The sequence below is a fragment of the Pseudophryne corroboree genome, chromosome 5, assembly GCF_028390025.1.
Source record: "Pseudophryne corroboree isolate aPseCor3 chromosome 5, aPseCor3.hap2, whole genome shotgun sequence".
In the NCBI taxonomy this organism is placed as follows: Eukaryota; Metazoa; Chordata; class Amphibia; order Anura; family Myobatrachidae; genus Pseudophryne; species Pseudophryne corroboree.
Genome location: NC_086448.1, coordinates 696,910,152 through 696,922,282, shown reverse-complemented (window position 1 = coordinate 696,922,282; position 12,131 = coordinate 696,910,152). Strand labels below are relative to the sequence as shown.

At 44.9% G+C, this 12,131-nt stretch overlaps 1 protein-coding gene across 3 annotated transcripts in view; it reads right to left on the bottom strand.

Moving 5' to 3' along the window:
* PREX2 (phosphatidylinositol-3,4,5-trisphosphate dependent Rac exchange factor 2) overlaps positions 1-12,131 on the bottom strand; it is an 867,640-nt gene that overhangs the window by 595,236 nt on the left and 260,273 nt on the right. For all 3 annotated transcript variants that reach the window (XM_063923872.1, XM_063923873.1, XM_063923874.1), the window contains 2 exons: positions 9,489-9,581; positions 2,210-2,358 (listed from right to left, as the gene is read on the bottom strand). In XM_063923872.1, coding sequence (XP_063779942.1) covers positions 2,210-2,358; positions 9,489-9,581 — 242 coding nt within the window. The remainder of the gene's footprint in view (positions 1-2,209; positions 2,359-9,488; positions 9,582-12,131) is intronic.

Sequence of the window (12,131 nt, the reverse complement as noted above, 5' to 3'; positions counted from 1 at the left end):
TGATGGGTCTGACAACGGAACCCATTATTCAAAATGTCAGCGCCCACTCACCTTTTTACTTGCTTTAAAGTGCGTTACATTATCAGTGCATTATGCTATAGCTTTCCAAATGCTGCTTGCTCCATTCAATGCACTTAACATACTGTAGGTTAATATGGCACTTTTCCAGTGGGGCAGCCCGCTGTCCAGTGGTGGAATTCCCACTGGGCACATGAGGCACAAGCCTAGAGGCACCACCTGCTGGGTGTGGCACAGCAGCCTGCCAGCCCCCTGCAGTACACCCATTGCTCCTTCATTTATGTAGCATCAGCACGGGAAGGGGATTCGCTGGCAGTGATTTGCATGCATGAGGTGTGGGAAGGATAGGAGCTTTTTCACATGTCTAATTGCTGGCTGAGGGAAGGCTTCAGCTTTGGACCAGGGGACAGAGCCTGAATCGGCAGTGACCCTATGATGTCTATGCAGAGCCACCTGACACTGCTGCTGGATGGCACTGCAGCTATGCTTAACCGGTGTGACTGCGAAGGCTGAGTGCAGTTGTGAAGGGGGAAGATGCACCCTGACCTCTAAATTTGCCGTTGCCTCTGTCTCTGCACTGTAGGGCCCTCTATGCATACCTCCCAACATTCTAACTCGGTCTGCGGGACAACTGCGCGGCAAAGCCGTGCCAGAGTCGGCATAGGAGGCGTGGCCTATGTGAAAGGGAGCATGGCTTTGCCAGATTGCCGCAATCGCGAACCCAGCGGCAATGTTTAAAGGTAAAAATGTCTTGATAACAGTGAGTCATCAAAGCAAACCTCCCAAATGTCCTGAATTTGATGGGACAGACCAATTTACAGACCTCAGTAGGCGGATTATCACTTTACACTCTGCTATATTAATGGTTAATGCTAACAAATGAAACGCAGACATCGGTCAGTATGAAGATGTTATTAGTTGTTAATACAGGTATACATGGGCATATCTACTGTATAATGGGTGCAGGGTGCACAGAGTACACGGGCCAATGGGTCCAGGGGGGCCCACACCTGACACCCTGCACCCACTCAAATTACTTACCTCTCAGTCGGAACTGCAGATATCATGGGAACATAACGCAAGCAAAATACTTCCGGAGATCTCCGCCACAGAAATCACCGTAAACATGACATTGGCAGGTGCAGCAGCAGCAATTATCGCTCAGCCAGGCATGAGAAATCTTTCAGTATGCCCAGATGATGCGATAAGTGGTGCTCAGATCTGATAGTGGATATACTCACCATCACACAGAGGGCAGGATAACCTCAAAGGGGAATGAGGCCGAACTTCTCATATGTACCAACCTCTGGAATGTTATGCATTTTCAAAGCTTGGACCCGATGGGTAACACCAGCTGTAGCTGGCGCTACCCAATAGAAGCCTATGGGCTTCTTTTCACAATTCCCCATATCCAATCGGATCCCTCCCAGCACCTCCTGCGTATGCCGCGTCATAATGCACATGCACATAAGGTCTCCTGGGTCCTAAACCTGGAAGTCCTTCCATCACAAAGGTCAGCTGTCCCTTGCGCATTTCTAGGTACATACTAGCATTATTAACGCCGGTATGTACCTGATAAGAGGCGGGATGTACCACATCACAGGTGTGATACATCCCACCAAGAGAGGCCAATTATCTGACAGTATATGTCAGATAATTGGTCTGCATGTCTGACAGTGAGTTTTATCTCATAGACTATGGCAGAGTCGGACTGGCCCACAGGGGAACAGGGGAAACCACCAGTAGGCCCCACTACCTGTTGGCCCTCCTCTTCCTCTAGGGATCAGGTTCCAGTCTCTATCATAGTGCACATGAATTATGCATTATACATATGTTACATTATACTTCATAAGAACATGGTTTATTATATATTTAGTTTACCAAGGGGCACAGAACATGTACTCTGTAATGGTTAGCCAAACCTCTGTGGTGGCTGTCTACACTCTTAAGCATGGGCCCCTACAACAGCATTCCCCCGGTGGGCCCTTCATTCCCCAGTCCGACACTGGACTATGGCAGCATAAGCCTGTAAGAGTACGCTGAGAATTGAAGTTTCATTGCAGGTTACGATCATGGTAGTTAAGTGGTTAACTAAATATTGCCCACAGTGAAAATAACAAACTTCTAAAGAAAGTAAAAGGTGTATCTAGAAGATGGGAGCCTAAAATAGAAAGGACAAGAGGTGACTTACTCTCTTGGTTTCGTGCTCATGAGAATCCTCAGAGGTTTTCTGCTGTTCAAGCAAGTCCTTAGAAAACAATCCACTTCATGAAACGGCCGCAGGAAAACAAGGTCACCATTTACAGCATAGATTTTTTTCCCAACCGCTATTCCTGACAACTGTTAGCAAATAAGACAGAAATAGTTCCATTATTAAAGCAATGCTTTCCTTCACACAACACAATATACAGATAGAACTCAGTGTGTCTCAGCCACAATCCAGCTGGTGCGTTCCCCGCTACATTACACAAGATAATTAGTGTCACAGTTTTTTATTAGAAGGAACGATACATTGTGATAGGCTGGTGAAGATTAATTATAACTGGTTTGGTTTCAATGGGAAATGACATTATATACAGCATACGTAAAATTAATTGCTGTTAATTTAGCTTTATATGTTCGGTATAATATATAAACAGATATATATATGCGAGGGGACTCGTTGCGCTCGCTGCTGGGATTCCGGCGTCGGTCTCCTGACCGCTGGGATCCCGACCACTGGTACTACATACTGGACCCATATTTATATATGGAAAGCAAATCAATGAATTATTTATTCATTTATTATTATTATTATTATTATTATTATTATTATTATTATTATTATTATTATTATTATTATCATTATCATTATTATAGGGATGGATATTGATACTCTATGGTTTCCAACCATCAGGTATGGTTTTTTTTCCAATTCAAGAGTTCTTCCATTTGGAGACTTTCCAATGTTCACTGCCATTGAGTAGTTTGGATGCAATTGTCTTCCAAGAATATGATACAGCTGAGTACAGCTGTTAAAATCATCCAGAACTGTATTGTACAGAAAAGGTAACGGACTCCAAAAAAACTTTTACAGCGCTGTTCTTAATTCAGCTTGAGGGGTATATGCAATTGCGGTCGAATTCCCGAAAATGTCGAAAAACGGGACATTTTCGCCCAAAAAAAAAAATTCGACAATGCAATTTAGTACTTTCCGTCAAAAAAACGGACTTTCCAAATTCGACTTTTTGAAATTCGACATTTGTCAAATTCGACATTTCTGCAATGGTACAAATGCGGCAATTCGACAAAAGTATATTCAATTGAAGTTTGGAAATTCGACAACAGTGCTTTTAGACAGTAAATTCGTCATTTTCAATCCGCCACACTTTGGTGGCGGAATCTAATAAAAAAAATGTAAAACATGTTTTTTTTGGTGTTTTTTTTTATTTATTGGTAATAGCATATCTATTTATATTAGAAGGGATTAGGTACTTGGTTTGTCTTTTTTGGAGGCACAAGTATTATTTATATATTTTTTAAAATATTATTATTTTTTTCAATTATTTTTTTTAAATGGAATGGTAAAAATCTGAAAAAAAATTGCGTGGGGTCCCCCCTCCTAAGCATAACCAGCCTCGGGCTCTTCGAGCCGCTCCTGGTTCTAAAAATCCGGGGGGGGGGGGGGAAATGACAGGGGATCCCCCATATTTTTAAAACCAGCACCGGGCTCTGCGCCTGGTGCTGGTGCAAAAAATACGGGGGACAAAAAGAGTAGGGGTCCCCCGTATTTTTTACACCAGCATCGGGCTCCACTAGCTGGACAGATAATGCCACAGCCGGGAGTCACTTTTATACAGCGCCCTGCGGCCGTGGCATTAAATATCCAACTAGTCACCCCTGGCCGGGGTACCCTGGGGGAGTGGGGACCTCTTCAATAAGGGGGTCCCCCCCCAGCCACCCAAGGGCCAGGGGTGAAGCCCGAGGCTGTCCCCCCCATCCAAGGGCTGCGGATGGGGGGCTGATAGCCTTGAGAAAATTGAAAGAATATTGTTTTTTTCCAGTAGTACTACAAGTCCCAGCAAGCCTCCCCCGCAAGCTGGTACTTGGAGAACCACAAGTACCAGCATGCGGGAGAAAAACGGGCCCGCTGGTACCTGTAGTTCTACTGGAAAAAAAATACCCAAATAAAAAGAGGACACGCACACCGTGATAGTAAAACTTTATTTCACACATGTCGACACATACATACTTACCTATGTTCACACGCCGACCTCTGTCCACTTGTCCAAGTAGAATCCACGTGTACCTGTGAATAAAATTATACTCACCTGATCCAGTGTCCAGATTATAATCCACGTACTTGGCAAAAAAAAAAAAACGAACACCCGGACCAAACGGACTGAAAGGGGTCCCATGTTTACACATGGGACCCCTTTCCACGAATGCCAGGACCCCACGTGACTGCTGTCACAGAAAGGTCCCTTCAGCCAATCAGGAAGCGCTACTTCGTGGCATTCACCTGATTGGCTGTATGCGCGTCTGCTGGCAGACAGCGCATCGCACAGCGCCCTCCATTAGTTTCAATGGTGGGAACTTTGCCGTCAGCGGTGGGGTTACCCGCGGTCAGACGCTGACCGCGGGTGACCTCACCGCTGACCGCAAAGTTCCCACCATTGAATATAATGGAGAGGCTTTGCGATGCGCTGTCTGACAGCTCAGACGCGCATAGCCAATCAGCAAAGTGCTAGGACGTTGCGCTCGCTGATTGGCTGAAGAGACCTTTCTGTGACAGCAGTCACGTGGGGTCTCTGCATTCGGGGAAAGGGGTCCCATGTGTAAACATGGGACCCCTTTCAGTCCGTTTGGTCCGGGTGTTCGTTTTTTTATTTTGCCAAGTACGTGGATTATAATCTGGACAATGGATCAGGTGAGTATAATTTTATTCACAGGTACACGTGGATTCTACTTGGACAAGTGGACAGAGGTCGGCGTGTGAACATAGGTAAGTATGTATGTGTCGACATGTGTGAAATAAAGTTTTACTATCACGGTGTGCGTGTCCTGTTTTTATTTGGGTATTTTTTTTCCAGTACAACTACAGGTACCAGCGGGCCCGTTTTTCTCCCGCATGCTGGTACTTGTGGTTCTTGTGGGGGAGGCTTGCTGGGACTTGTAGTACTACTGGAAAAAACAACATTCTTTCAATATTCTCAAGGCTATCAGCCCCCCATCCGCAGCCCTTGGATGGGGGGAACAGCCTCGGGCTTCACCCCTGGCCCTTGGGTGGCTGGGGGGGGGAACCCTTGATTGAAGGGGTCCCCACTTCCCCAGGGTACCCCGGCCAGGGGTGACTAGTTGGATATTTAATGCCACGGCCGCAGGGCGCTGTATAAAAGTGACCCCCGGCTGTGGCATTATCTGTCCAGCTAGTGGAGCCCGATGCTGGTGTAAAAAATATGGGGGACCCCTACTCTTTTTGTCCCCCGTATTTTTTGCACCAGCACCAGGCGCAGAGCCCGATGCTGGTTTTAAAAATACGGGGGATCCCCTGTCATTTTTCCCCCCGGATTTTTAGAACCAGGACCGGCTCGAAGAGCCCGAGGCTGGTTATGCTTTGGAGGGGGGACCCCACGCAATTTTTTTTCGGGTTTTTTACAGTTTTTTCCATTTTTTTTTAAATCGGATCAAAATCCGTCATATCGGCCGTTTTTCGACAGCGGGACTGTCGAATCCGTTTTTTATTGAATATGTTGAATTCCGGCACCCACTTGCCGGAATTCGACGGTCGAATTGTGTCTAATTAAAAAACGGGAGAAAAATTGTCGCGATTCGCCGCTAATTGCATATACCCCAATGTCTACAATTAGCAACCAGTTATGGAAGACAATGGAGACCTCTTGTATCTTTTATATATTTTCCAAATCCAACAGAAAATTTCAAATCTCCCACGATATCCTTCAAATCACCTTTGCACGGTATACCAGGGATTGAGAAACTAAGTTTCCTTATGTTCTTTCTATAATAATATTCTGTGCAGTCCTGCCATATGTCACAGTTACAAAAACTGAAAGCTTCCTTGTATCTTTTATACCAAAAAGTATCCTATGCAATCCAACAGTGAAACAATGTCCCAACACTGAAAGCTTTCTTGTGTCCTTTCTAAAAAAAAACATCTATTGCAGTCCAGTAATTTAAAAACCACACAAAAATTTATTTTAGAAAAAGATGTAAAAAAAAAATCACTTTTAAAACAAACATCAGGAATCTCCTTCTTGCATATTCACTACACAGTTTAGCGTTTTAGGATGCCAGCTTTACAATCGTCTATCATTGAAACGGGGGTTTGTCTCACCGGACCTCCAGGACGCCAATGTAATCACGGGTCCGCCTCTACCACCGGGATTCTTTCTTACCCGTGGCTGTGCACAAAAACGGACTCACTTAACCGCTGGTCGTCCAAGGATTCCTTTCCCCATACCTCTCCTTTCCCGCTGATCCTCCCGCTGCTCTATGCGCTGTGAGTGTGTGAATATATTGTAACGATCGTGACCAGATCCACCTGTTGCCGTCGATGCATTTCTACCCGTCCAGGGCCTTCGTCATGGATGCCATGACTAAGACCCTGGACGGGTAGAAACGCATCTGCAAATCATGAAATAGGGGGTGTAGTATGGTATGCCGGCTGTCGGGGTTCCAGCGCACAGCATACCAGCGCCGGAATCCCGACCACCGGCATACCAACAGCGTGGCGAGTGCAAATGAGCCCCTTGCGGGCTTGCTGCGCTCGCCACGCTGTGGGCACGGTGGCGCGCTACGCACGCCACACTATCTATTCTCCCTCCAGGGGGGTCGTGGACCCCTAAGAGGGAGAAAGGGTGTCGGTATGCCGGCTGTCGGGATTCCGGCGCTGGTATACTGTGCACCGGGACCCCGACAGCCGGCAAACTGAAGACCACCTGAAATAAGAATACAGCTTTAAAGTTTGCAAGTCATAGTGTTACAAGATGTTTCCCAAGACGATACTGAAAATGAGATCTTCATACAGTACCTAAACTTTATACATTTCCATACCTCCCAACATGACCCTCTCCAGGAGGGACACAGTGCTCTGCTCCTGGACATCCCTCTTAACTTATGATTGCCATCACCTGTGCTGAAACACCTTTCCTATCCATTAACCTGTTCAAAACAGGTGCCGGTAATTATACATTAAAGAAAAGTCCAGGAGCAGATCATTTTGTCCCTCCTGGAGAGGGTCATGTTGCGAGGTATATCTCCATGTGATTAGGTCACACACAGAACCACCTTACACTGTGGTTTTCCTTTGTAATGCCTTTTTAAGGCCATCTGTAGGCGGTCAGCTCTAATTCCTCTAATAACTGCACCTAACGACAGGTTTCTCTTTTTCTAAGTAAGTTCTTAAAAATATTAGAGTAACACTTCAATCATTGGATACATTTACAATTCATTATTCAAATAGAAAAATGAATATTTAAACTATGGTCCACATTTTACTTTTGAGTAGAAAATATTTTTTAATATATAACAAAATTAACATTTACAGATACGTCCCTTCTCAATTTTGTCCTTAGCATGACACATATTCTGTAACCAGATCTTTTGCAAGTGTACTGTATTTTCGCACAGCCGTCACTACTTTATAATTGTGTAAAAGTAGCTTAATATTAGAGAAAAAGTAGCATTGTATTACTGACAAAAATAGCAAAGTGAGCTAATCAACATTGCTCTCTATTGAGATAGACAGTGCAGCTAAAAGTGGATAATCTTGATGCTGTGCATTGTTGTTTGTCATGTACAGTATGTTATAGATCACTGATTATATATACTGGGGAGGCAGTCAATTTACCGGCTGTCAGGATACCGACGCCGGAATCCCGACACCCGGTGAAATACCCAGACTGCTGCCTGGAATCCCCACTTGGGTGGTGGGTGCAAGCCACCACCCGAGGGGGAATATAACCAAAGGTGGCCACCGGGCCCGAAACATGGTGAGTGCAACGAGCCCATGAGGGGACACGCTGCGCTCACCGTCGGGATCCCGGCGTCGATCTCCTGACTGCCGGGATCCCAACAGCCGGGATATCATACTGATCCCTATATACTGTATGTCATGATTTTTCCATGTTTGTCAGCACTGTTAGCGTTATGGGTAGACGGCAATGTTAATTACGCAATACACTTATATCAGAAAACATCTTATAGTAGGCGCTACATGTTCACCAAAAACAGCAATACACGTAGACAGACAATATCTTCAAAGTCATTAGATTTCAAATTTCAAATAGCTTAGATTAAATAGGACATACTGTATTTACTGGTATTTTGGACCTGAAATCTAATGACTTTGAAGAAATTCTCTATCTAACGGTATTGCTGTTTTTGGTGAACAAGTAGTGCCTAAGATTTTTCTAACTATAAATGTATTGTGTATTTTGTGGTTGGGTACCACTGGATGACGTTTGTGCTGCATAATCAGGAGTGCCAGTACTGTTTCTACATTTATAATGTTTAAGTCATTTTAATTAGTCTGAATGCACTTAGCTACTTTATCACTAATTTGATGTTACGTTTTGGCTACTATTATGGTACTTTATCACTAATTTTGTGCAATTAAAAGTGCTATTTTACGCAGGCATGTTTTGAGAGAATTCATACATTATGAATGACTTATAACATGGTGCACCACTGTATCCAATACTAAGGAGTAGGTTAACAAGCAAGAAACACAACGTTTGAGAACCAATTACACCAGAGAAGTATGCTAGCAACATTTTAAATATACTATTTTGTTCTCTCCTAAAATACCATACCTCCCAACTGTTCCGATTCCAGCGGGAAAGTCCCGCTATTTGGACACTGTCCCATTGTCCCACCCGTGGGTCGCAGTGTCTCGGAGGTGTGGGGGGGGGGGGGCAGTTGGGGGAGCCATTGATTGCTTAGTTCTGTAATGTAGCGAGTGATCCCTGAATAAATGCAGTGCATACACGCACGTCATCTATTCAGTGCTGAGAGGTGAGCAGGGGGCTACCCAGAATGACCCCATGCCCCCAAAATTACGGTAATCAGGTCCACGTCATGAGGCCACGCTCAAAAGGCAGAAACCACAAATTGAAAAGTTGGGACGTATGAAATACTGCTTTGTGTAGCTTTAGGTATCGCAACCTACAGAGCTGCCAACACATTAGCTGGGCCCTGCCATGACAGAGGGGGAGTGACCATGCCCATTTCCATTTTGGACTGTGTTTATGCATCCCTGGCAGGTCCAGGACCTCACCTATCCTCAGACAGGTCCAGCCCCCTTTCTCAGTGCCCCGGCGTTCTATAGTATCAAATTATATTTCTCATAAATGTTTTGACTGGGATTGTTGTAAAGAATGTTTACAGGTTCTGAATCAATTGTTCCATAATTACAGTATGTTGAATCAATGCAGCATATAACAACATGATCAATGTAGGGGCTGTCTTACCTCAGCATTAGAACCTCTCTCAAGGTATTTAACAATTGGCACTTTATTCTTATCCTCCAAGCCAAAACCGTAGCTCCCATCACTGGGCCTTATCTGCAAAAACACACTATTGGTAAATAATATTGTAACAAAATATCCCAAAAAAATGTTTATATTACATGTGTATATTTATATATGTTTAAGTACAATTGAGCAAAACAAGAGACAGTGACTTACAGTACAAGACATTGCAAGACAAAGACAAGGTTTATAAATGTTGCTGTATCAGTAACACTCAAAAAAGCAGCAAGGTGGCAGAAACCAAGGGTTAGATGCTGTTATACAGAGTAATGAGTAAATATATAATTAAGGGGAAACAAAGCACACAAGGGAAGAGTACCCTGCTTACATTCTAAAAGAGAGGGGCAGACAGACAGGGGTGACACACATGAGGTAGACAGTGAACATGGAACAATGGTATAGGGTGAGAGCAGGATGGCTTTGACAAAGAAGTGGGTCTTGATTGCCAGTTTGAAGTGTTGTAGAGAGGTGGAGATTATGATAGGGAGAGGGAGAGAATTCTAGAGAAAGTGAGCAACACAGGAAAAATACTGAAAGTGGGAGTAGTAGGAAGTAATCAGTTGGCAGGAGAGGTGGCATTCATTTGTGGACCAAAGAGGCCGGGTGGGAGTGTGAAGGGAGAAAAGGTCAGAGATGTACTGTAAATGAGAGAGGATTGGATGCGGACTTTCTAAGTAACTGTGAGAAGCATGAATTGGGTTCTCAAGGGGAAGCGGAGCCAGTATACGGGCTGTAGGAGAGGGGAGGAGGAAGATGAACTGCGCAGAAGCATTGAGGAAGGAAGTGGAAAGAGATAAGAGTCAGGAAGGCCAGATAGTAGGAGATAACAGTAATCCCATCTGGAGATAACCAGGGCATGAATTAAGGTCTTTGTAGCAACTAGGGTAAGACTGACCCTGGAAATATTTCTCAGATACTGCAAAAGGTACTGAATGTGTGGTTTTATGGAAAGGGAGGAGTCGAGGATAACTCCAAGACAGAACACTTGGGGGCTAGAGTAGATGGTTGCGTTGTCAATAAATAATTAAACTGTGAGATGTAAGGTTATGCGGGAGGGTGGGAAGAGGATCAGCTGTTAAGTTTAAGAAAGTGCTGGGACATTCAATAAGAAATTGCAGAGATAGTTGGAGGAGAGAGGGGGAGAGGTCAGAGGAGGAAAGGTAGATCTAAGTGTCATCAGCATAGAGATGATATTGGAGGCCAAAAGAGCTGATGTGCTTGCCTAAAGAAGCCATATAGAAGAAGAATCGGGGAGGTCCAAGAACAGAACCTTGGGGACATCTGCTGTTAGTTGAAGTACGGGTGGGGGGGTGGAGTCATGAGATAATCCTATATAATAAACGGCTAATGCTGCTCCTCCCCTCTATGGGGGAAATTCAAGTGTTTTGCACGCCAGCAGCCACTAGGTGGCGCCCGACAGAGCAATTCAAGTGTTGCTCCATTCAGACACTCACAGCTGACATTACTGTTATAGTGTTCCGTCATCTTGACAGGCTCGCAACTAATCTGTACATATAATCAGGTTTTAAAATGAAAAATAGGAATTTAATACCTACCGGTAATTCCTTTTCTCGTAGTCCGTAGTGGATACTGTGAAATGTACCATGGGGTATAGATCTGTTCTACTGGAGCCTGGCACTTTAAGAAAACTTTAGTGTGTGCTGGCTCCTCCCTTCTATGCCCCTCCTACCAGACTCAGTCTAGGAAAACTGCGCCCGAGGAGATGGACATACCATGATAGAAGGAAACATATACACATATAGAAACAGCGGTGAGGCGACGAGCCAACACACAACCATAATAGAATAGGAGTGCTAACCGGAACAGGGGATAGCAACACCAACCACAACAAAGGAAAGTAAAGCTAATGCAACCTGGAAAAGGGACCGCAACAGTGGACTAACCAGAATCACTTACGCCAGGTAAGCAGAATTCGAAGCACTGAGGCGGGCGCCCAGTATCCACTATGGACTACGAGAAAAGGAATTACCGGTAGGTACTAAATTCCTATTTTCTCTAACGTCCTAGTGGATACTGGGGAATGTACTTTAGTACTGTGGGGAAGAACCAAAGCTCTCAGAATGGGTGGGAGAGTGCTGAGACCCCTGCAAAACCGCCTGACCAAACTGAAGGTCATCCTTGGCCAAGGTGTCAAACCTATAGAACTTTACAAACGTGTTCAAACCAGACCAAGTAGCTGCTTGGCACAACTGCGCAGCTGCTCAGGATGAGCCCACTGATCTTGTGAAGTGGGCCTGGATAGAATAGACGTCGGCAAAGGCAGAGCCGCCGAAGTATAGGCTTGTTGAATGGTCAGCCTGAGCCAACGAGCAATGGACTGCTTAGAAGCCGGACAACCAATCTTGGTGGCATCATAAAGGACAAACAGCGAGTCATATTTCCGATAACAAGCAGTCCTCTTGACATAAATCTTCAGAGCCCTCACCACGTCCAAGGACTCTGGGTCAACCGAAGCGTCAGCCAACACCAGAACCAAAATCGGTTGATTCACGTGAAAAGCTGACACCACTTTCGGCAAAAACTGAGGTCGGGTCCTGAGTTCCGCCCTATCCTCCTGAAATA